At 39.0% G+C, this 27,082-nt stretch overlaps 1 protein-coding gene across 2 annotated transcripts; it reads left to right on the top strand.

Annotated features, from left to right (window-relative positions):
• Window positions 1-2,890: 2,890 nt before the first annotated feature.
• On the top strand, window positions 2,891-26,469 carry agt (angiotensinogen). 2 transcript variants are annotated; one of them, XM_039748228.1, is made up of 5 exons: window positions 2,891-3,004; window positions 13,212-14,039; window positions 21,887-22,160; window positions 22,254-22,401; window positions 26,287-26,469. In XM_039748228.1, the coding sequence occupies exons 2-5, from the start codon at window positions 13,259-13,261 to the stop codon at window positions 26,467-26,469; spliced, it is 1,386 nt and encodes a 461-aa protein (XP_039604162.1). In that variant the 5' UTR covers window positions 2,891-3,004; window positions 13,212-13,258. The 2 variants fall into 2 exon arrangements, with proteins under 2 accessions (XP_039604162.1, XP_039604163.1); XM_039748229.1 differs by having other exon boundaries at window positions 2,982-3,094.
• The last annotated feature ends 613 nt before the right edge of the window (window positions 26,470-27,082 follow it).

Here is a 27,082-nt window from a genome sequence, read left to right as displayed (position 1 = left end):
CATACATTATAGGGAACTTCAAGGGGCACTCTTTCACTGTGTTCCAACAAAAGATTGGGGTTATCATTATCAGTTGGCAGTGCCAGAGACATATGTGCCCAAGATCCTACAATATTACCATGATAGCCCAATCGGTGGTCACCTTGGTTGTATGAAGACTCTGTTTAAAATTCTGGAGGTGGCATGGTGGCCAACGATACACAAAGACATCTGGATCAATGTCCAGACTTGTACTACCTGTCAGCGATACAAAACCCCACCTGGTCTCCCCTTGGGACAGCTTCAGCCAGTAACCATCACTACCCCAGGGAAGAGTCTAGGTGTGGACCTAATGGGACCTTTTCCTGTCAGTAAGGACCGGAGGACCTACCTGATGGTGGTTGTGGACTATTTTACCTGGTGGGTGGAGCTTTTCCCTATGGCTAATGCTATAGATATGCTTCACCCTGAAAGACAAAATATTTACCTGATGGGGGGAGCCGAAGAACATCATCACAGACCGGGACCTGCAATTTACCCGCTCAGTGGCCAAAGAATTTTGGAAACAAGGTGGTGTGGTTCACTTGAAGACAACAGCGTACCATCCCCAATCAAATCGCACTGAGCGGGTGAACCAGACCCTGAAGACAATGATTGCATCCTTCTTTAGAGACCACTATCAGGATTGGACAAAGTGGCTGCCTGAGCTACGGTTCGCTTTGGACACGGCAGTGCATGAGGTTACAGGTGAAACCCCTGCATTGTTAGCTTTAGGCAGACAACTAAATGGTCCGCTGGAAAGAATAATTCACAGTCCACCCAAACCAGACACATCAATTCATGGTCACTTACAAACCTTACAACAAATTACACAATGGGGGAAGAAGAGGATGGTGAGGTCCCAGTCCAGACAGTCTCAATCATACAACCAGAGACATAAGCTTGTACAATTCTCGGTTGGGGAGAAAGTCTGTATCAGGAATCATCCCCTCTCCAAAGCCTCAGATAAATTCATTGCTAAACTGTCTCTGAAGTGGTTCGGCCTGGCAACTGTTGTCCAACAGAAGGGTCCGGTGACCTATGCAGTAGAGTGGGGATTGCCAGGGATTAAGAAGGAAGACATGGGGAACATCTCAAACCTCAAGCCTTGGTTCAGCCATACACCACGGCCTCGGGGTGGGGATTGTAGCAATGCTAATATAAGTTAAAACTGTATCTCCCACCTGTCCCTGCAGAGGCTCTGATTGGTCTTCTTCTGGGGTGCAGGGGCTGTTGAGGTCAAAGGTGGTCAGAGTGGCTCTTAAAAGGAGGGCTGGTGTCCAAAGATGGGAGAGTGTTTGTTTTTTTTGTATTCTGTGTTCTGTGTACCTGTCTGGCTGCCTGCTGTTGGTTAACCGTACTTAGTCGTTGTGTCCTGGATTGTTTCATTGTTGGGGTCTGGATCGTCTTCTGTCAACCTGTGTGCTGAGGACTGATAATGGATTCATGGCATTCCCGCAAGAAAAGTAGCACTCCTGGACCGTCCACCCGTCTTCACCCTAACAGGGACTACCGGTAGGACTGTCTTTTCATTCCCTTTCAATGTACAGCTCTCTGGACTTACTATCTTCATCATTTCATTACATCCAGTGCTGTTTTCCATAGACTTTGCTGTGGAGGGTTGTTTGTGGTTTAATGTAATATCACTGTAGGGGTACAGGGGTGGTTTTGTTATTTTCATTTATTTTATTTAATTTCATTATATTCTTTAAATGTTGTTTGATTCCAGTGTGCAATATTTTGTCTCTGTTTGTGATTGTGTACAGGTCGGGCCAAAGCTGGGAGTGTCACTGGGATCTCCACTATAAAAATAAATAAATCACTGTCTTCTTAACGGCACCAGACCACTACATAGTTGTCAGGGAATTAGGGGCCAGAGACAGCGCACAGCCATCAAAGCTGAATCAGAGGCAGCGGAGAGAAGTAGCCAGTGGCTTTGGATGAAGAGGAATATCCCCTGTTGGGCCCCCAATTAACAAACTTAGGCTGCCATACATAGGTTCATGAGATGTCAGTCATTTGGCACCAAAGCGACTCTCATGACTAATTGGGAGTGGGATGCAAGCTTAGGGCTGATCACCCTATAGCTGGCCGCCTCTGGTGAGGGTGTATAGTGTGAAAGGCTGAAACACCCCATGAGCCAGAGGAACACTACTGATGATGCGTCCCAATATTCTAGAAAACTTCTCTAAGTCTACCATTCACCGACAAGCGTAACTGAACCTATTGTACGTGCTTGCACAAGGATAGTAACATCTCGTTCTGTGTTTTGTAATCAGCCTTGCCCTTTACACTCCAAGATCTGACTAGATTCCTTGTATCTTTCAGTTATATTGTGCACTGTTGAGGATGAAATGCCCAAAATTCTAACAATTTGTCTTTGAGGAACACTGTTCTCAAAGTACTGGATTTTCTTGCTGATGCATCTGTTGGTAAATTTGGTGAGCCTTGCTCTTAAAGGACCAGGCCTTTCTTAGAGGCTCCTTATTTAAAATAATACATCTTGTCTCATTGTTATTAATCCTAAACTACTCTGTCTCGACATTTTTGGAATGCATTACAGGTGTCAATAAATGCGTATAGTATCTTAAAAACACAATGCAGTTGAGGAAATAAAACGTGAACTACGTTGTCTTTACACAATTTGCAAATCATTAGTTTTATCTTCCATACTGTTGTGGGTTATATTTACAAATATCTAAATAAATTCTGAATTTTATTTTATCATTTTTGCTTTTCACAGTCATGAATATCATTCACTTGCAAGAAGACATGAAGCTCTAAATCGAGAACATGGTAAATATTGAATATGAGCATATGAAGAGTGCATGATGCATAAGAAAAACTTGAGAACAAACTGTGACGACGCCATTGACTCACCCTTTGGCTAATTAGTAACTCGTCATGAAGCAACCACTGAAGGATTCTTTATAAACACATTGGTCAGTCATTCTTAAATTTCACTCGAAATTAACTTCAATAAAAGGTAGGATATACTCCAGGCCAACTTTATATATTAACAAAATAAACAATAACTGATAAAAAAAACTATTTTGTAACTGAAACCTTTCTGCAGGTTAGTAATGTTTATCTTGTATAGATTATATTATTAGCTTGCTTTAGGAGTTATTTTATTCTTGCCAAGGTCTTCCTAGTGTCTGCCAATGCTGCATTTACTGTTTTTGTTTTCTTTTTAACTCTTCTGTTCGGTTGTTGTTGTACTGTGATCTTGTCAGCTGTTCACAGTGTCTTGTGGTGGTGCATGCTGTTAATGAACACACAATATAAAATAAGAAGTGCTTAATTCATAATTCAAAAAATATTTGGTAACAAAATCATTTTCTTTCAATTGAACAATTTCCTACAAATGCGTACTGTATGTCTGTTTCTAGAACTTTCATTAAGTTAGCTTACTTAACATATTATCATATTATTGATAGAGTCATCCTTAATATGCTGTGATGTTGAGAATTATTCAAATTACTTTCATTTTGTAATTAATTGTCTGACTCAGTTCTTCAGTCTTTGAAGAAAACATTGAGACAACAGCGTACTGCGTTATGCTTAATAATTCATCAGTCCTCCTTACAGTACTGAAAATGTTGTTCATTTTGACACATCTAATAATCCAATTCTCCAGAAGTGTTAAATGTGAGGACAGAATTTTTATATTTAGATCCAAGACCAGAATGTCTAATAGAAATGTTATTCATTATGTTTATGTATTTGAAATTTTTTAATTATTAATTAACACAAGACATACGTACTTTGGCTGGGGGATACAGAAATAGATGCCTGTAAGGCTTTCCTTCCTCCCACATTACCAGACATTTGCAGGTCAGGTTAACTGGGACTCTGCACTGGTCCTGGGTCTTCGTATGTCCGCCAGAGGTGGACTAGCCTCCCATCCAGGATTGTTTCTGCCCTTGCCCGTAGTGCGGCTGGGTTAGGCTCTGAAAAACACTGAACTGGTTTAAGTGGGTAGTTTGAGAATGTATGAGTATATCTCAGATTGATATTTTAATAAAATGAGCATGCTAATTTGTGTGTATTTTCAACTTAGTATTCTTTGGCATCTTTATTTACTGGTTAATAGACATTTTATCTACATTTCATTAAAAGTTTAATGGTGTGTTTGAGAAAATAAATTGAGTAAAACAGGTTTTCCTACGAATCCATGCTGTTATGTTCTGATGGTGTTAGAGAGTAATATCATTTTAAAAGTCACAAGAAACTTATCTTTTAATATAAATACTGCAAACGTAATATTTCCAAAGGTTTACTAGAAACAGAAGCATCTCCATATTCATGCATATTTTGCTCCTTCATTCATTAAAGTTCATTGGAGGTTACCTTTAATGTTATGCAGCAGACACTTCTGTACAGCACTACTGCTCTTTACTATTCTTTGGACATTTTACATTTTCATAAATTTCACAAATATTCTAACCCTGAACTCCATAGCACAGGTGCATAAAACTGGCCAGGCAGACAAATCTGCCTTCCCCACTGGCGGTGGGTTAAAGCAGGCCAGGACCCCGTTTCCTGCACACATTGTAATGATTAAAAGACCTTCGGTGTATTTGCTCAGTGATATTGAACTTTTCATATTTGCTTTTTTCTAAAATAAAGTGTAAAGTACAAGGGATCGCAAAAGTTGCTTCAATATCCAGTTATTTTAGTAGGCTTAAAAAAAAAATAAACCTTGTGCAATAATGGCATTAAAATATATCTGTTTTATGTATTTATTAATTCAGCACTCAGTTTGAGGTCTTGTGTGAAAAACCTCGATTATCTGAGTGTGTTCATTTTAGTATCCTTTCAAATAGTTTAAGCCCCGAGACACTAACTCAGTATTCTTGGCCTGGGAAATCCATAAACTCTTTGTCTTATCCCTTCACATAGATAAGTGCAGCTGACATGGCTGACTGAACAATGAGGATTTCCTAAATAGTGTAGTGAAGGTTTCAAATGGATGTGGGAGTAAATTCCAAAATGACATGCAGAAAATATACAACTTCCTATGGACAATGACTGGACTGGGAATCAAACCCAGAACAGTGGAACTATGAGGGGGCACAGCTAATCACTACCCTCCATGCTTCCCTCTTTTACAATAAATTGCTTTTCGGTCAGTCATTTCCTGCTAATTTAGGAGCATTGGGAAGCATAGAGAGAAATCTTGACCTTAGACTGGTTTTCAGTTCTTGCTGTTTAAGGGTGTATGTGCGCACAAAAACACACACACTTTCAACTCAATTTGCTCAACCAAAACTCCAGTTAGGGTATGCTAGACTAAAGTAGTGACTCATTAAAAGCTGAGACAGAGGGGCATCTCTTATATTAGAAGGCAGATCATTTCACAGCATCAGGGACCTGTAGCTAAATGTCTGAGCCATGACTGTTGTGTTTTTTATTAATCCTTAGAATCTTTAGTAACTTAACTTCACCTTAACTGGAACCCATTGCAAAGAAATCTGTTCTCTTTATGTGGTTATACTTTTTAGTTCTTGTAATGATTCTTCCAGCAGCATTTTGAATTAAATGAAAGCTGACTATAGCACTGTTTGAACAGTCTGTGAAGAACAAAATATTACAAGAGTCAATCATAATGTGTGAATTCATTTATAAGTATAACATATATGCTTATATGGCAGTACCTGTACCATCTTTTTTGTTTGTTTTTACTTATGAATTAAAACAGCAATGAATGTGCTGAAATGGCAAAGAAAATTAATGGATAGATGCATGGTTGGGCAGTATGAGGCTCAGTTAATAATTTCTAAGACTGGCCACCTTGTGGCGCTGAAGTGGTTGAAAGCTATTAATGCATTGGCATGTCATGTCAATGGTATAATCAGCTTCTCAGAAAAATGCAAACAAAAACACTACAGATCCTGCAAGAAATTTAGTATTAGGGTTACATTCTACTTGCAAGAATCTTACAAAGAAGGAAGAGAACCTTTCGAAGATGAAGTGGTGACTCCAATACAAACAGAACAGAACCTTCAGGAAGTGCAAGTAATTGTGTCTGAATACTAGTACAGACGACCCCCGAAATTCATGGGGGTTACGTTCCTGGAGCACCCACGAATTGTGAAAAAACGTGAATTCTGGATGTGGTCGAAAAATGCCTTTTAAATGGCAATTTTTATAGTTCAAACCCTAAATATGCCTACAAAACACTTTAATTTCATTTCAAACTCAGCTTAATACATTACCCTAAAAAATGAATGTAAAAGGTAAACCCGTATACTGTACAGTACTGTACTGCTATGTCTCCCGCAGTGCTAGAATGTAAAATACCGATGTTACCCCTGTATGTACTGTAATTCATGCAAGCAAGTTTTCTTTGGTATGCGCTGTCATTTTCTTTGGTATAAGTAGGGTAAATTTGTAATAATTTAATTTAATTTAATAAAAATACAGTAAAATGCACTGGTATTCACCAATAATGAATGATCTTGATTGAAGATGATGATGAATTAGCTGTGCAGTATGATGAAGGTATGTAATGAAGATAATGACTGCACAGCAAAGCAGAGGATTTACAGCTCCTTGGGTGGCTACTGTGGCATAACTTTTTAGTTCCCGGAAGCAAATCCAGTAGTTCAACCTTCTCCTGGAGTGTCTTAAACTTTTTCTGGTGCTTAGGTTCATTGCCAGAAGCCTTAGAAGGTGCAGGGCATTTGGGTGGCATCTTAGGGCTTTAAGAAAAACAAAACAAAAAACACGTGAACACTCAGCGAAACACTCCAAATAGCTACACATGGTAAACTGTTATGATATGGGAATACTGGGCTGCATCTGCTGGAGATGTGTCACAGGGCAGCAGCCAATCAGCATCAAGGAGAAATGAATAATGCTCTTGGATTGGCTACTTTCACCATCCCAAGCTGCGTTTTTCTCTACGGTTGCTTTGTGTTCTCTCTACAGTACAGTATTGCCACAAAAAAAGCCATAAAATATTGCAGAGGATGTTTGCGGTTTCCGAATAACAATTATTACTTAGGTTCTAAGAAAAAATCAGCGAACGACTGAGGCCACAAACTCTGAACCACAACTTCACGGGGTCTACTGTAGTTCCTGACTACTGAGGACACTGCCATGCAGGTCACCATTTCCCATAGAAGTTGGTATGTAATTCTTGCACAAGGGCTCAGCATGTCAAATACCAGGTATAGAAGACACTGCAACCAAGTGTTTGTCACCATGCACCTGCTGTAACATCTTAGTGTTTGTTTGTAAATGAATCATTATTGACATTGCCTTGTTTCTCAGAAGTGGACCTTTTCCTCTTTTTCACGCGCTATAGAATTTCTTTCAAACTCACTAAACAATTTCTGAGGACCATGAGCTTGGCATTATAGAATGTTCTGCTACATCATTCTGTAGATTTGCAACCACAGAAGCACCCAATGGAGAGTCTTAAAACACATCAAACACCAGCCACGTTACCTGTTGAAGACAGGTTAATAACAAATCTTTTTAAATTATTCTCTCTTTGCCCCTTGTGTACCTGCAATGCCTTTCTTCTGTATCTGTGTGTGTTTGAACATCTCTTCACCTGAGCTTCCTCTCTCAAGTGCATTCTTGTAAAAACCTGCTTCTCACACTCTGTCATTATTTACGAGGCACTTTTCTTGTCTCCTGTCTACTTTTATACTTCCCATCTTTGAAGGCATCTATCTGTCAGCGTGCCTCCTATGACTTTACTCCTCTTTGTTTGTCTAACACTCGCACTTCCAATTTTGATTGTGTCATCAAAGACAAACTGATCAACCAGATTACTCTAAAGGACTGGACACACAAACACACACCAACCTTAGTATGTCATTATATAGTAGATTTCTCGTCTATATATACAAAATACGAAAGGTTGTCTGTCTGTCATTCAAAAAGTGTTCACCCCTGGCCACTGAAGCTTCATCTTAGTCTCAAATTGACAGCCTATGCCAAGACACATGCAATACAAACCATGAATTGAATGCCTGGCTCATGGCAGCCCTGAAATTGAGATACGACTCCTCCTCGTGTCCAACCAAGAGGCGGCAGCGTGCTTTAAAAGACTAGATGTGCTTGTGACTTAGCTGACATGAAAACAACAGGCTAGCGGTCATGCTGCAAGTCTGCTTCAAAAACAGAATTGAGGTGCATGCCTGATAGGATTCACTCACTCAAAACTACAAGCACAGACAGAAGGCAGACAGGTTCCAGAAGTAAAAAAAAGTACTTCCTCGCTGTTTTTACACAAGACCAAAGCTGTTATAACATAAAGCATATTTGTATATTTGATAACCACTGCTTAGAAACTAAATCACGCTATAACTTCCACATGAAGTGCAAAGCACCACTACTGAAATGAATACACGGCATCTACAATACCTTATATTTTGCATCCATAGGAGCCTCTGTAGATAATCCCCCAGGACCTGCTGCTTACATGTTCAAAAACCACAGTCAAGTTTACCATTTTATTCGTGGATTACTCCACGACAAAGACCAACCGGTAGACCAGGGGTGGGCAATGTTGGTCCTGGAGCGCCGCAGTGGCCGCAGGTTTTCATTCCAACCCAATTGCTTAATTAGAAACCAATCCATGTCAGTCTCAGACATCATTTAATTTTATGGCTTGCTAGTCTGCAATGTAAGGTTCTTATTTTTTTCCTTTCCAAGGATATCATCCAAATGATTTAAAACCTAAAATGGATCATTTTCAGTCTAACCACATTTTCTATTGAGTGTTTTATTAAACCAAACAGTGCATGATGAACACACACACAGATGTAAATGGAAAAAAGCTAGCTGGAGAACTGCTGGCTGCTTTGTCCTTTACATCTTATTGCTAATAATGAGCCATTAAAACACTAAATGCAGCAGTTTAAGAATGAATTAAGCAATTAAAGGTGGGAAACCTTAACAAGCGAGACCACTAAAATGAAGCATCAAAATGTCACTTGAGCAGTAAGTGCTTCTTCATCAGCAATAATTGACTTCACATTAAGAAACTGCGTTGGAACAAAAACCTGCAGGCACTGCGGCCCTCCAGGACTGACATTACCCACCCCTGCACTAGACTATGCCAATCTTTAAGCCAGGGGTATCAAACTCCAGTCCTGGAGGGCCGCAATGGCTGCAGTTTTTCATTCTAACCATTTTCTTCATTAGTGACCAGTTTTTGCTTCAAATTAACTTCTTTTGCCTTAGTTTTAATTAACTTGACTCAGGCCCCTTAGTTGTTTCTGTTTTCCTTAATTAACAACCAAACAGAAATGAGGAACAAAACACTCTGCCACATGGCCAGCTCTCCTGTGCGCGTCTCACAATATCGGAAAATAAAGAAAGGTGAAGGTCTCAGTAAGGTTGATCTCTCAGTTCAACTTTTTGTTGATGTTCTTAGAAAAAAACAGAAAATCAACAACTTTGGAAATGTCTGCTGTGGCAGAATGAGAACAGGAACAAGCTGTGGAATTAAATAACGAGTTTAATTAACAGCAAGAGTTGGCTTCTCATTAAGAAACTGGTTGGAGTGAAATTGGTTGGAGATTGAAGCCTCAATTTAGCTGGTCATCTGTCGGCTCGTTTCACATCTCATTTCTGTTTGGCTCTCATTTAATGAAGAAAAGAATCAATTCAGAGGACTGAATCCTTAAAAACATCCATCCATTATCCATCCCGCTATATCTTAACTACAGGGTCACGGGGGTCTGCTGGAGCCAAACCCAGCCAACACAGGGAGCAAGGCAGGAAACAAACCCCAGGCAGGGTGCCAGCCCACCGCAGGGCACACACAGCCACACACCAAGCACAATTTAGAGTCACCAATGCACCTAACCTGCATGTCTTTGGACTGTGGGAGGAAACCGGAGCACCCAGAAGAAACCCACGCAGACACAGGGAGAATATACAAACTCCACGCAGGGAGGACCCAGGAAGTGAACCCATGTCTCCTTACTGCGAGGCAGCAGCGCTACCACTGTGCCACCCATCCTTAAAAACAGGGCTATTAAAATGAAGGGAAAAGAAGTTAATTAGCATTGATAAACCTGGTCACTGATAGGAAAAGGGTTAGAATGAAAACCTGCAGCCACTGCGGCCTTCAAGGACTGGAGTTTGATACCCCTGGTTTGAACTGTACATCTAGATGAAGCGCTTAGACAAAGACTTTCTCCTCATTTGCTTTGAAAGGTTTACCATTTTATTGACTCTAATAATCCTTACCACCAAGCATTCAAAAATAAGGCACAAGTTGAAGTCACAGACAGCAGGCAGACAAGTTCAATAAATAAACATTTACTTCCAAACTGATTTTACACAAGAACAACAAAGGTACAACGCTCCAACTTCAAATACTTCTGCTGCCATGTTCACTACAAAGGGAAAACAGCACAAGCAGATTCAGTTTGTGTACTCCAAAGATGACAAACCCGGATGCCAATCCATTTTATGCCCTCATGTCAATCTAATTGCTTTCCATTCCCTTTTTTTTGAGGACTGGAGGACCATGTGTTCCAATATTACATTATAATATTATATTGAAAAAATGAGGCCTCTTTAAAATAACAAATTAAACTTTTTCTTGGTTCACTGGAGGCATCCCAGCCAATGGATAGGGAATACTATTGTGTGTTTCTCCTTGCAGTTTTTACAAAAGAACACCAAACACTTGTATTAACGGTAATCAGAATCTTCTTTATGTACTGCTGCACACAGAGCATGGCACCGGTGGTATATATACTTACACACTTTGAAAGAGTCTCACAGAAAAAATCTTTTAAACCCACTTTAGGCGCACAAAAGGCCCTTCGACATTTTCTTCATGCCAAAATAAAGGCTATTGTAGGTTTGAAGTAAAATACAATCATATAATGATCTGAAGTCCCCACGAACCAGCAGCCAGAAGACATACAACTGACACCATGAAAAGTATTATCACAGTATGAGAAAAACATTAGTGTTTCTTTAAAATCTTACAAATGAAAATGTAAATTAAAAAACACACCTTGGTTGCTTAAAAACTATCACTTGCTTGAATAAAGGAAGCATTTGCTTGCAGATGAAGCTTTTTCGTGGTCAATTTATATTTTAAACAGCAACAAATTGATTCCGAAGGACTGGAAAATGGCAAATATCATCCCATTATATATAAAGGGTGACAGGGCAGATTCAAGCAACTATAGGCCAGTAAGCTTAACATGAATCACAGGAAAATTAATGGAAGGAATTATTAAGGATAAGATTGAGCAACACATGGCAAGGACAGGGGTTATTCTGAACAGTCAGCATGGGTTCAGAAGAGGGAGGTTGTGTTTACTAACATGTTGGAATTCTATGAGGAGGCAACAAAAGGATACGATCAAAGTGGAGCTTATGATATTATTTATCTGGACTTTCAGAAAGCATTTGATAAGGTGCCACATGAGAGGTTGGGCAAGTTAAAAGAAGTGGGAGTTCAGGGTGATGTTTTTAGATGGGTGCAGAATTGGCTCAGACACAGGAAGCAGAGGGTGATGGTGCGAGGAACCGCTTCAGAACTGGCCGATGTTAAGAGCGGTGTTCCACAGGGGTCAGTGCTAGGGCCACTGCTATTTTTAATATAATAAATGATTTACATAGGGATATTAAATATAAGTAACAAGCTGGTTAAGTTTGCAGATGATACCAAGATGGGTGGATTAGCAGATAATTTAATCCGTTATATCATTACAGAAGGACTTGGATAGCATACAGGCTTGGGCAGATTTGTGGCAGATGAAATTTAATGTCAGTAAATGTAAAGTATTACACATAGGAAGTAAAAATATTAGGTTTGAATACACAATGGGCGGTCGGAAAATCGAGAGTACACCTTATGAGAAGGATTTAGGAGTAATAGTGGACTCTAAGCTATCAACTTCCCAACAGTGTTCAGAAGCCATTAAGAAGGCTAACAGAATGTTAGGTTATATAGCACGATCTGTGGAGTACAAGTCCAAGGAGGTTATGCTCAACCTTTATAATGCACTGGTGAGGCCTCATCTTGAGTACTGTGTGCAGTTTTGGTCTCCAGGCTACAAAAGGACATAGCAGCACTAGAAAAGGTCCAGAGAAGAACGACTAGGCTTATTCCAGGTCTACAGGGGATGAATTAAAAAGAAAGATTAAAAGAGCTGAGCCTTTACAGTTTAAACAAAAGAAGATTAAGAGGTGACATGATTGAAGTGTTTAAAATTCTGAAGGGAATTAGTACAGTGGATCGAGACTTGTATTTTAAAATGAGTTCATCAAGAACACGGGGACACAGTTGGAAACTTGTTAAGGTTAAATTTCGCACAAACATTAGGAAGTTTTTCTTTACACAAAGAACGATAGACACTTGGAATAAGCTACCAAGTAGTGTGGTAGACAGTAAGACGTTAGGGACTTTCAAAACTCGACTTGATGTTTTCTTGAAGGAAACAAGTGGATAGGACTGGCGAGCTTTGTTGGGCTGAATGGCCTGTTCTCGTCTAGATTGTTCTAATGTTCTAAAAATATAAATGACTGGGGGGGCTCTGCCCCCTCCTCGCTTTGCTCGCCAACCCCCAGCTGGGCACTATGTGCCAGCCACTTTTACGGCTTTGCCACTCATTTATGGGTAAGCGGATGTACAATTTAAACAGATTGTTATTTTCATGAGATCTGAAAATAGATGAATACAGTTTGCCTCTTTCCTGTATAAAGTATTGACTGGTGGAAAAAGGTTTCTCGGCCACGTGAGAGGTCTGAGGCTCATGTGAGGATAACAACAGGTCCCTTGGCAATAGCCATTCAGTTCTATCAATACAAAAGTCTTTTTTTGTGTGTGATAAAGAATGTAAATTTAGCATCAAATTAGTATGGTCTTTAACTTTGCCTATGTTCTTCCTAGAAAAGTTGAGAAAATGTTGATCTTGACTGGGGACATCATCTAAACCCAGTGTGTTTTAAACCTTAACGTTAAAAATGTAGCAACACCATGCAAAAGCCAACTCAGCAATGCAAGATGAGAGATTCCACTGATCTGGAGTCTTACAATTTAGGCTCTGATCTGTATTAATGACACAGCAAAATACAGCAGTCAGTTTTAGTTGTTGGATGATTGTGAAACCTTCAGCAAATCTCTAGATTCCTACTGTAAAATGAAACATTGAATTAAAAGCTAAAATTCCTTTCCATGTCTCTGTTTTTTTCAGGCCACTTGCAAAGAGAAGAGCAAGGAGGAAAAAAAAAACAAAAAAACATGCATACCATTATGGGTGCCTTCATTCTTCTGTTCCACATGAACCTGGCTAACTCTAACCGTGTCTATGTTCATCCATTCAAACTTTTTTCCCTTGGAAATATAAGCTGTGAGAATCCAGGACTGCAGAACAAGATACTCCCCGACAATAATCTTGTTGTTCCCAACCCTATCACATTTCCACATAACGTCACAGAAGAAGCAGGCCAACCACAGAAAGACTCTGAGGTGAGTGGACAAAATCTAACCCAAAACAGTGTTTTGGCAGGTCTACAAAATGAGCTTGGACTACGAATGTACCATGAATTAAGGAAACAGAACGCGTCTGGAAACATTTTGCTTTCACCAATTAACATATTTGGAACTCTGGTAACACTGTACCTGGGTGCTGCCAAGCAAACAGCTGCTGATCTTCAACGCTTGATAGGAATAGTAGAGGAAACTGATAATGAAAACTGTACCTCACCAATAGATGGACAGAAAATACTTCATGCCCTTCAAACTATCAACGCTCCAGTTGGACAATCCAGCGATGAGCTTTCTACAGCAGCTTGGCTTTTTTTGAATAAAGGCATACATTTGCAAAAAGGTTTTGTTGAAAGAACTCATGACTTTGCTGACCATACATACCTAAAGGAAGTTGACTTCTCAGATCCACTGAGTGCTGAAAACTTTGTGAATTCCTTTGTGGAGGTCACTTCTTCCAAGAAAGTCAAAAGTCTCTTTAAAGGAATCGATCCGACAACTGATCTACTGTTTGCAAGCAATTTTCATCTCAAAGGTAAGGCAACTACTCACATCGTGGATTAAATCAAAATGCGTTGCTAGGAATTCCAGTCTTTTAAATGCTTCAGCAATTGCCTGCATTGGTAGGTTTTTCTGAATTAAGTATATTTGAAATAAATTTAAATTTAATGTGAATATTCAAAATCAGCTTGACTCTCAAAATATACTCAGCAAAAAAAGAAACGTCCTTTGACTTTCAACTGTTATTACTTTCAGCAAACTTAATGTGTAAATATTTGTATGAACACTAAAAGAGTCAACACCATAAGACATAAACTAAAAATGTTTCACAATGTGTCCCTGAATGAAGGGAGGCTCAAAATCAAAAGTACCAGTCAGTATCTTGTGTGGCCACCAGCTGCTTGAAGTACTGCAGTGCATCTCCTCCTCATGGACTGGACCAGATTTGTCAGTTCTTGCTGTGAGATGTTACCCCACTCTTCCACCAAGGCACCTGCAAGTTCCTGGACATTTCTGGGGAATGGCCTATCCCTCACCCTGCGATCCAACAGGTCCCAGACGTGCTCAATTCCTTCGACGATAAACACAAATCCGTCCATCACCCCTGGTGAGACAAAACCGTGACTCATCAGTGAAGAGCACTTTTTGCCACTCCTGTCTGGTCCAGTGAAGGTGGGTTTGTGCCCATAGGCGGCGTTGTTGCTGGTGATGTCTGGTAAGGACCTGCCTTACAACAGGCCTACAAGCTCTCAGTCCAGCCTCTCTCAGCCTATTGCGGACAGTCTGAGCACTGATGGAGGGATTGTGTGTTCCTGGTGTGACTCGGGCAGTTGTTGTGGCCATCCTGTACCTGTCACGCAGGTGTGATGTTCGGATGTACCGATCCTGTGCAGTTGTTGTTACACGTGGTCTTCCACTGCGAGGATGATCAGCTGTCCTTCCTGTCTCCCTGTAGCCTGTCTTAGGCGTCTCACAGTGCGGACATGGCAATTTATTGCCCTAGCCACATCAGCAGTCCTCATGCCTCCCTGCAGCATGCCTAATGCACGTTCACGCAGATGAGCAGGTACCCTCGGCATCTTTCTTTGGGTGTTTTTCACAGTCGGTAGACCAGTCTCTTTAGTGTCCTGCGTTTTTAGAACTGTGACCTTAAATGCCTACTTTCTGTAAGCTGTTAAGATCTTAACGACCATTCCACAGGTGCATGTTAATTAAGTGATTGTGGTTAATTGAACATGCATGGAAAACATTGTTTAAACCCTTTACAATGAAGATCTGTAAAGTTATTTGGATTTTTAAAACATTATTGTTGAAATACACAGTCCTGAAAAAGGGACGTTTCATTTTTTGCTGAGTATATCTTGAAAATTAACACATTCGATGTAAGCTAGTCTGAGAGTCGATTGGTTGCCATGCTGGTTCCTTACAGCTCCATGGACCTGGACTGAATTCCTGGCTCAGATACCCTCTCTGTGTGCCCAGAGGGGCTTCAGCCCTTGTTGACCTGGTTTTAGAATTAACGGGTTTAGGAATGAGGATGAACTAAAGCAGATCAACAGATCTTGGTTGCATACATTTTGAGAAATCGAGACAGCATCAGGGATGATGACACACATTTCAACACTACACTATAAATGTACTGTTTTTGCAACCATGTCTTTTAAATTATTCAGATTTTTAAAAGTTGCATGACTCCGAACAGACCTGCTTACAACGTTCTATGTTATATTTTAATTCAGCATAGCAATCAATTCCTAGAGAACTGTACTAGAAGGCACAACTCAATAATCCAGCTTGAAGCAACAAAATGCAGAAGGATGCAGGGTGCTTTTGAGAAGTTAATCATTCTTGTGTAATTTTGAAGAAAGGAAAAACATTTTATAAATAAGTCAGACATTAATAAAAATTTAAAAAGACAGATGTCTGGATAGAAAGACTGGATTTTTTTCTTATCTAAACATTTTTATGCATGGGAAGATGTATGGAATGAGAGAGACCTGTAAACACTTTCTCAACTCTTTTCACAGGTAAAATAAAAATATTCTAGAAAATTAAAATACACTAACAGTAGTAATGGTCATTTGACAAAAGAGGAAAGCAAAAAACCTAATTAGCAATGCTACTTGAAACAATAAACCTCTTTAGGAATGTGTGTTCAGATTATGTGGAATCCATCCATCCATCCATTTTCTAACCCGCTGAATCCGAACACAGGGTCACGGGGGTCTGCTGGAGCCAATCCCAGCCAACACAGGGCACAAGGCAGGAACCAATCCTGGGCATGGTGCCAACCCACCGCAGGACACACACAAACACACCCACACACCAAGCACACACTAGGGCCAATGTAGAATCGCCAATCCACCTAACCTGCATGTCTTTGGATTGTGGGAGGAAACCGGAGCCCGGAGGAAACCCACGCAGACACGGGGAGAACATGCAAACTCCACGCAGGGAGGTTATGTGGAATAATTAAAAAAAATTTAAATTAATCAAAACTTTTTCTGATCATTGCAAACTGGCACGAATAGTGTTGCCTGCTCTCTGGCATCTTCATGCTTTCTTGCATTGGTCACCCTGCCCAATGTCCTCAAGCAGGCAAGTGCTTCTGTCTAAACCCCACACGCATGCTCCCAAACACACTCTCTCTCTATATCTATCAATATAGAGTATACAGTATATATCAATAAATATCTATCTATCTATCTATCTATATATATATACATATACACTGTGAGTGGAAAAAAAACACACCAAAATGTTTTTCATCACATCTTCAACAATAGTCGGCTGATTTACTTAATGTTTGATACAAAGTGTATGTAATATGTTTTCCAACAACAGTTGTATTAATTACTCACATCAATAAAAACAACATCGCTGCACTAGCTTATTGAACTTAACGATTCTTAATAAAAATTCGGTCTTCTCTACTGAAACCCATTTTTATCTGCAAATTTAGCAAGGGTCAAACTTGTTTACAAACTTTATCGTCTGCGTTCGCATGTATCCATGGCAACCAAATTTATAAATAAGTAAGATCTTATACTGCTTTGACCAGGCTTTGACACAAGTTTATACAATGTTCCAAATTTTATCAAAATCGGCCGACTATTGATTTTGACTATTGACTATTTTTACTGAGTGTTGTTAAAATGAAAGGTGATATAACACAGTGGTAAACATGCCCCTGTCCCAGCTTTTTTGGAACGCTTTGCAGGCATCAAATTCAAAATGAGTGAAGATTTGCAAAACAACAATAAAGTTTATCATTTTGAACATTAGATATCTTGTCTTTGTAGTGTATTCAATTGAACATAGGTTGAAAAGGATTTGCAAATCATTGTATTCTGTTTTTATTTACGTTTTACACAACGTCCCAACTTCATTGGAATTGGGGTTGTATATCTATATCTACAGTATATATATATATCTATATCTATATCCATATATACTGTATATATAGATGCTTTAATTCAACTAAAATATTACGTTTTCTTAAAAAAATCGTAACCATTAAACTATTTTCTGCCATAAAACATTTTCAGTTGTGACATGGCTGATAAATACAAGAATTGTTTGAATCTGTATTTGCTGCGACATCTCATCATTTCTTAACACACGTCCTAAAAGAGGTGCATATTAGGTTGACTAGTCACTACAATTTGACCTGCATAACAACTACAAGCAAGTGTACCATTTTTTTTTTTTTGTTTCACCTTTTACAATTTCTCGTATTAGGAATTTGTTAGTTTTCGCATACCCCTTGGGGTTTGAGCGCAGGGTCAGCCATTGTACAGTCCCCCTGGAGCAATTACAGGTTAAGGGCCTTGCTCAAGGGCCCAGCAGAGTAGGATCTCTTTTGGCAATGACAGGGATTCAAACCGGCAACCTTTGAGATACCAGCGCAGATCCTTAGCCTCAGAGCCACCACTCCGCCCTGTGATGACCTTGTGGCCTCTGCTTTACCACAACAGGCTCTTGCCCCTGAGCCCCGACACAAAAAAGTTTTTTGAGACAATGAAGAAATGTGTAAAAAGGAAAACATTTTTCTCAAGCATTTGTATTTTTTTTCTTTGATGTTTAACTTATAGATATTTCTATTTTTATAATTGCTTTTTATGTAAGCCCAACAAAGCTCTTATTTTCCAAAATATTATCAAATTCCTATTAATATTAACCTGGCAGATTAGTGTTGCACACCCAGCAAACCCATAAAGCTACACTGGTTGCTGCCAATGTGGAGTTAACATATTCCCCCTGTGCTCCCCGCTGATCGGAGGCTAAATTTGCCCTGTGTGGGTTTTATTAAGTCTTGTAAAGGAGTTGCATACTGTCCCTGGTACTGTATAAGTACAGCAGAACATGGACTCCTGGTGCTTCTCCTAAAGTCAGCCAGGAACAGCCTCATGTTTAACATAAGGAACAGAATGTTAACAGAGAAGCACATGAAGCAGCAAAGGAGACAACACAATCAATACAACTTCATTACAGCACAGGATATTTCTGCCCATGCCCCTGGTCTGATTGGTTTCCTACCTCCTCAGTACCATATAGTAATACTCTTCTTCCCTCCTATCTCCCTCTTGGAAATCGCTCACTCTGTCACCAGTGAGCCTTCTCTTAAATTAACTCCAGGCTGTAGAATGAACTCACCACTGACCAGGACTAGCCTTAAAGCCCCTTTCTGGGAGTTACTTCCTTGGAATTCCTTCCTGTATAAGGGTTGTGACTCGAATATACAGAGCTGCACGGTTAGGGTGCCTTCTTTAACACTTGGCCATGCAACCTATAAACCACTACTTTGGGGGGTGATGAAGACTTACTCCTAGGGTGCCAGACATCCACTGTGTCTGGGGAGCACATATACAGCAGTAATGACAAGTCCTTCCTTCTCCCTGTATGCCCACATTAGCAAGGAAAACAACACCAACAACCTTTATTTCTATAGCACATTTTCACACAAATAATGTAGTTCAAAGTGCTTTACATGATTGAAAAAAGAGAAAATTGAACTTTCCAATGTCACTAATTCTCATACTTCCCGTGTAGGTAGAAGGCTGAAATTTGGCAGGCTCATTCCTTACAGCTTACTTACAAAAGTTGGGCAGGTTTCATTTCGAAATTCTACGCGTAACGGTCGACAACGTCTGCCATGTTGAACTTTCTTATTTATGGCCCCATCTTCTCGAAATTTGGTAGGTGGCTTCCCTGCACTAACCGAAACCAATGTACGTACTTATTTCAGTGGTATGATGCCACTGTCGGCCGCCATATTGAACTTTTCAACAGTCTTTGTTACTTATGGGCCCATCTTCAAGAAATTTGGTACGCGGGTTCCCAACACTAACTGAATCTTACTTACGTACATATATACGTCCATAGCCTGCACCTCGGTCACTGTTTGAGGTGGCGTTGGGTCCCCCATCCCAACGCCTCCCACGTTGTTGGCTGCCTGCCTATATAAGGTCGTCCATCGCTCCGGTCTCTACATTCCCTTCCTTGCTTCGCCACGGGATTCACATCTCCCTACTGATAACTACAGCCTTTTTATTTAATTCACGGCTTCTCCACTGTTTTATTGTTCATTTATTACGATTATAGTTATTGTGTAGCTATTTTACTTACTTAACATTGTTCAGGTACCCATTTCCTTTGTCATTCCAACCGTACCCCCATTAACTTGTCTATCGAGGTGATCACCATCGATCAAAGATCTGTCACTTACCAAGTGGTTTCCATGCCCGGAGATGGCACCTGCCTTTTCCATTCTCTGTGTTACATATTGCACGGCCATATCAGCCTCACTCTTGATATCCGGAGGAACATTCATTGTGTCTTATGTATTGAATGACTGGGACAGGTTCAAGGTGTGGACTGATGACGGTACAGGAGATAATTATACTACACAGGAGCACTAGAAGAGTGAAATGCTTAAGCCCTTCACCTATGGCTCTGCATGTGAGTTGATGGCTGCCGCTGAATTGTTCGGTTGTTGCTTTCAAGTGTACCGAAATGGCCAAATATTTTACACCTTTGGACAACCGCCAATGCCTCTTAAACATCTTAGATTCATAGGTGACGATTTCAGTAGTGGACACTTTGAAGTTTATGAATGTTTAAACTCTCAAAAGCTGGATGTGAAGTTATCGATGAAATCGGTTGTGTGCTTACAACGCTTGACAGATGCCGAATGTCTCTTCAACACAAGTCCTACAAATACTGTCGCAATTGAAACAAACCATGAAACTCAAACCGATTATGACAGCAGCAATCCAAGCTGTGAGATTTGAAACAAGATTACTTTTCACATGGACAACTGTACGTTGCATGCTTAAGAGTAAGCTCAGCACAGCTTGGTCATATTACAACCGGAGGGCTGAACTGACAATGCTGTATACAAAGAGATCCTTAACAAATAATTATTGGTATATTTTCCCTCAGTTTAAAAAGGTTTAATTTTCTTCTTAATAAAAATTTAAAGTCAGTACTTAGCGTATTTTGCTAGTATAGAATAAAAGTAAGGTCCAATGGCCAGGGAGGACAAGGAAATTAAATTAGCATTTCAGTAACAATGTGAAAAAATATGGTAAACAAGAAATAAGGAGCTTTGTTACGTTCATGATAAAAGAAGAAATTGTGAAATAGAAATAGTAAATAAAAGAAGAGGGTGCTATCAGTTAAAAGCTGAAGTGAAGGAAAAACAGGAATGAATTGGCCAACATTTTTCTGTTTCACATTTATTCATTTTCTGAAATTGCTTGTTCCCATATCAAGGCACAAAGACAAGATTGTGTTTTGCATGTTATCAGCATACCTGCTGATTTTAAAAAATAATGTGCGCCCAGTTTGAGTTATATATACTAATATAATGGTATTCCAAGGCTGACAGAGTTCTAAAATCCAATATTTTTCTCTCTAATTAGGTTCAGCAGATATGGTTCCTAACCTGGCAGCACAGAACTCTAAATATCTGGTATCTACCATTTTTCATGAGATCCAGTTCAGAACACAGCACTCTCGCATACACTACTTATTTACTCACATTTGCGGAATACCTGGTTATAAATTAACATAACACACATCTTTGGGATGTAAGGAGGATACAAATGGCACAGACAATGATAATGTACAAACTTTGCACAGGTAGTTCCCGGGCTGAGACTTTGGAACTGTAAACTTCAGAGCTAAAATTACAGGCAATATGGACTGGGAGATATTTGAAAACAAAACCTAAACAACTTACACATTCAGAGTCTTTGCTGTCTATCCTTTGTTGAACCAACTTTTTTCCACTTGTCTGCTAATATCTTAAACAATATGCTGAGGTGGGCTGGCACCCTGCCCGGGGTTTGTTTCCTGCCTTGTGCCCTGCGGTGGGCTGGGATTGGCTCCAGCGGACCCCTGTGATCCAGTAGCTAGGATACATATACATATACATTTAGTTTATTTGCATCATTTAATGTTATTTTTCCTTTCCTCTTTTAAAGTTCAATGATAAACGTAGTTACTAGAGGTGTAACTGCTGTAGGTACTATTTAATTAAAGCCAATTATATTGTAGCTCAAGTTCTTCTAATAAAATCACTCAAATGAATGTGTGGTTCAGACATCTATAAATCTTGCCCTTTAGCCATGCAATGGACTGCCACCTTGTCCAGGGATTACCCGACACCTCCTAACATTTACTGTTCTTGACTGAGCTGGCTTAAACATTTTTTCATTTAGAAAGAGGTTTTGTAATCATTACAGTATTTGTCACTATGCCACAAAGCAGAACCATAAAGAAATTCATAAAGTGACTAAGAATCCTAATACAAGTAGCACAAAAGAAGTCAAAACATTTCTATGCCTTTTACCACAAAATTATTTCTTTCTTTAGGTCGGTGGGGAAAAGGATTTGACATCCAGCAAACCAAAATTCAAGATTTCTCACAAACTGACAAAAGCAGTATTCTTATACCACTAATGTCACAGACTGGTAACTTCTATTATATCAATGATAAAATGCACCGCTGCTCGGTGGTGAAACTTCCATTGAACAATAATTCTTTCCTGATGTTAATATACCCAAATAATGACAAAGATCTTCATCATATTGAAAATCATCTGAAAACACATGTCATTTACAACTGGCAAAAGTATTCAAAGAAGAGGTAAGACTAGACAAAGAAGTAAATTACCAACGTCAAATAGCGAGATCTTCAAAAATGTAAACTAACACACAATTCCTTCAATTGTTTCAACAGATGTTTAACTATTTCTTTGCCAAAGTTCTCTATGACAGCCACTTCTGATCTTAAAGAAATTCTTAAGAAGATGAACCTCCCACAGCTGATTGACAAAAATGCGGACTTCACAAGACTGAGCAATAAGGAAAATCTAACAGTGGACAAGGTAAATATAAATTTGATCAGACCTCAAAATGAATTCACTATTGTCTAGTTATTGTTTTCCGAGAGTTCACAGAAATCAGGGGAGTTCAAGGGACATCTGACTCCATTTCTGAAACTGTAAAATTAGTGCATATCTAAACAACTAAGCTGGAACGAAAAACAACATTAACAAGAAATATTAATAATAATAACAATAAAAATAATACTATGCTCATCTACATTAATGCAAGCCATGTGGTTAGTATTTAAAGCAGGACAGGAGCTTCAATTTTAATTGGAAACTTAAAAAAAACTAAAGTCTGCTTATTCAGAACCAAAAAAATACTGGTATAATATATGTAAGCATAACCAAATTAATATGCATATTTTAAGGCAATAAGGTAACAGAGATTTCAGGTACTTTTTTGTATGTTAGAATTTAGATGTAATACGTAGGGATATATTTCTATATAAACATAAAGTTTCAAGTTCAAGCACTTTATTGTCATTGTGTAACACAAACGAAGTTACTTTTGTGACAGCCCCAGGGTGCATTTAAAGAAAAGTCAAATAATTCCAAATATGTTGTATACAGTGTTAAGTGATCAAGTAACCAGATCAAATTATTATTGCTCAAAGTACAGCAACATAAATTGTTATTGCACCTGTTAATGAATAGTATATTACATATTATATATTGTATTACATTTGTATATTGCACATTACCAATATAGCTTAATGCACATGTTCAATTAAAAATGATCTCAGATTGAGGAGATTCAGAGCTCAGAAAGTTTATGGCAGATGGGAAAAAGCCATTTTTTAGTCTGTGTGTACACGTATTTACCTAAAGCATCTGCCTGGGGGAAGGAGCTCAAACAAAGAATTTCCAGGATGAGTTTTGTCCTTGAGAATGTTTTTGGCCCTCCTCACACACACATTTATACAAGAGTTCAAGAGATGGCAATTCAGTCCCAATAATGGCCTGTGCTGTTTTTACAACCCGCTGCAGGGCTTCTTTAGCAGCCTTGGTGCAGCTGTTGTACCTGGCCATCATGTAGTTAGTTAAGATGCTCTCTATAGTGCATCTATAGAAATTAACCTTCAGCTTCAAGGGCAGGTCTGCTCTCCTTAGCTTCCTGAGAAAATAGAGGCGTTGGTGTGCTTTGCCAAGATGTTGTCATCCCGGGACAGGTCCTCTGAGATGGTGACTCCTAGAAACTTAAAGCTGGAAACTCTTTCCACAGCATCTGCATTGATTGTTATTGGACTGTGATTGGTCTTTTTAGTGGTCCTAAAGTCCAGAATAACTTTTTTGGTCTTTTTGGTATTTAAGGCCAGGTTGTTGGTGTTGCACCATGCTGTCAGATACTGAACCTCTTCCCTATATGCAGCTTCATTGTTGTCTGTTACAAGCCAAATGACAGTCATATCATCCAAAAATTTAACAATAATGTTTGATTGGTGGATGGGTTGACAGTCATGGGTGAAGAGTGCATAGAGAAGGGGACTTAGTACATATCCTTGTGGCACACCAGTGATCAGGGTAAGGGTGGAGGCTGTGTGTTTGCCCATCCTGACAGACTGGGGCGGTTGGTGAGAAAATCCAGTAACCAGTTGCATATGGATGGAGCAAGTCCTAGCGCATAGAGTTTTTTGATCAGCTGGTTAGGTATGAGAGTATTAAATGCAGAGCTGTAGTCAATGAAGAGCATCCTAACATAGGTGTTGGGCTTTTCCAGGTGCGAGAGGGTAACATGTAGAGCCACACAAATGGTGTCATCAGTTGATCTGTTTGACTGATAGGCAAACTGGTGTTGGTCTAGATCAGATAGGATGGAGGCTTTGATGTGGGTGATTACCAGTCATTCAAAGCACTTTGCAATGACAGGGGTGACAGCAACTGGTCGATAGTCATTAAGACAGGTTATCCTCGGTTTTTTGGGAACAGGTACAATGGTTGTGGATTTCAGGAACAAGGGAAAAAAGACAAGGGGGGAAGGAGGGAGAGAGGCTGAATGTGTGTGTAAATACCTCCGCACATTATCAGGACCCGCTGCCTTCCTTGTATTGATGTTTTCGAGTGCCCGCCGCACATCATGTATGTGTACAACCAAAGGCTGAGAGTCTCCAGACAGCTCAAAGCTGACTGGAGGCTGGTTATTGTCCTTGTCAAACCGTGCAAAGAAACTGTTAAGTTCCTCTGCTAGATTGGCATTGTTTTTAGTCAATGTGTATTGTACATCATTTTTCTTTTTGTAATCCATGATTAATCGGATGCCTAGCCACATCCGCTGTGAGTTTGAGTTACAGTCCAAGTCCTCCTCAATCCGTTGTTTGTACATTAGTTTAGCAGACTTGATGCCCTTCTTGAGGTTAGCTCTGGCAGCTCTATAGGCTGAGGTGTCTCCTAATTTAAAGGCTCTGTCCCTTTCCCTGAGCAGCTGTTTGACTTCACTATTCAACCATGGTTTCTCATTTGGGTAGACCTTAATCCTTTTGTTGACAGTGACATTGTCCACACAGTAATTAATATATGATAGCACAGATGAAGTATATGTCTCCAAGTCTGTCTGATGAAAAAATATTTTCCAGTCTGTTTGTCCAAAGCAGTCCTGGAGTTGGCAAAATGCAGCTTCAGGCCAAACTAACAGTCTTGCTAATTGGATTAGTATAGAATGGTCCAGAACTAATTATGCAGATCCAGATCGCCTGGATGACTTTGATTTATGCAGGGACGATTACAGTCCGGTGCAAAGACAATTGTTCATGTCGTCAGTTCACACACTTCTCAATGGTCCTGGATTTTTTTGCGTGATTGTCTATGTCATAAACTTACTAAGTTATAGCATAATAAAAATTGCATAATTAAATCTGGACCACCCTATACTGTTGATAAGGGCTTTGTGTGCTGGAACAAGAATCAAAGAGAGATGATCAGGCTTGCCAAAGTGGAGGAATGGAATGACCTAATAGGCGTCTTTTATGTTTGTATAGATGTGGTCTAAGTGTTTTCCCCTCTGGTTTTACAAGGTACATGCTGATAAAATCTGGGGAATACATCCTTAAGATTTGCTTAATTAAAATCCCCAGCAATGATAAAAACTGCATCAGGATGCGAGTTTTGTTTTGTGAGATATGAGAATCTCCTGTGGTATTGCTTCTGTGTTATAATAATTATCTTTGCTATTAGAGCCAATCTGTAGAAGCTTTTGACGACTGTAGTGGATGCTCGCTTCCGAAGTTTGAGACATTGTTGGATTTTTTGTTGTAACCTGCCTGAAGAAGGGGCCCCAGTTGCCTTGAAAGCTTAAAGCTTAAAATATTGCAACCTGTTCAGTTAGCCAATAAAAGGTGTCATGTTGCTTGACTTCTCACTGCATCCATTAAGGCTAATACAGTATAACCCGATACTACTACAGTAATAAAAATGTAAAAGCATTCAAACACCACCAAAAATGTACAGTACACTAAAATGGACTTAGAATTTGCATATTGACCTTAACACACAAACATCTGTATGATAGGTAAACAAAAACTGATGCAATTAATAAAAACTAGGCAAACAGCTTGTATTTTTTTGAAAGAAGTGGAAAAGTAAATGTACTGTGCACACTGCTCAGATGAAAAGTTAATGGTAGGAATGCTAGGCTAATGAAGTCTACAATAGGCACTGGAGCAAAAAATAATGACCAAAATGAGGAAGGAAAATGTATAAATTGTTTACAAAAATCTTTTGTATCAGTTTTACCTCAGTTTAATCCTTTCCGCCATTGACAAGGAAGGTTGAGAAACCTAATACTGTGTGGATTTGAAAACAAAAAAACAATCTCTCTCAAATTATAAAATTTGAGCACAACTCAAGTTTTTCATTTTAATTTTCTTTTTAATGTATTTTCTGTTACAGGTATTGAACACAGTTGTGTTTGAAGTATCTGAACAAGGATCACAGAAACATGACGACTGTCAAGACAACAGCCATGCTCCTTTCCAAATGAAAATTGACAAACCATTCCTTTTTATTGTGGTTGAAAGTCTCTCTAATGCAATACTTATGCTTGGCAGAATAACACATCCTGAATATCATTAAGTGTTAGAATGTTGTACTAAATTACTTTGTTATTAAAAAACATTTTTTTGTTAATGTAGAATTTTACGTTTGCACAGTTTTCTGACAGATTAAATACAATTACTATCTCATACTGCTAGACTACAATAAACGTTTGATTTCTGAACACTGATAAATTGAAGAGAGAGAAATTTAATGAACAAGATGTAATACACTATATTACATACTAGACAATATAGAATTATTAAAACAAGAGATGTTGCCACATGAGAGATGCACTTAAAAAATGTAAATAAGTCAAAATATACAAAATCTTGTACATGTTATGCAAATATCAAAAACGTGTTTTTATTTTTGCATTATATTAGACTGGTACAAATTAATAACCTTCTCAATATATTATATATATTATAAATTCTAAAAGTATTGTACTTGTACTTCATTTTACAATTCATTATTTTGAAGGTTCCTTAGTGTGATTGCACGTTATCAAATGTCAAAATGTTTGACTTTCTATTACTCAATAAGAATTTTAAACTTATATTCTCATGCTTTTTGCTCATTAAATGAAGTAAACCTATGTAATTTACTCTTAATAAAAGTATTATGACAACATCATCTTAATTAACATAAC

The sequence above is a fragment of the Polypterus senegalus genome, chromosome 3 (genome assembly GCF_016835505.1).
Source record: "Polypterus senegalus isolate Bchr_013 chromosome 3, ASM1683550v1, whole genome shotgun sequence".
NCBI lineage: Eukaryota > Metazoa > Chordata > Cladistia > Polypteriformes > Polypteridae > Polypterus > Polypterus senegalus.
Note: the sequence above shows the minus strand (reverse complement) of the source record. Positions and strands in the feature narration are given on the sequence as shown.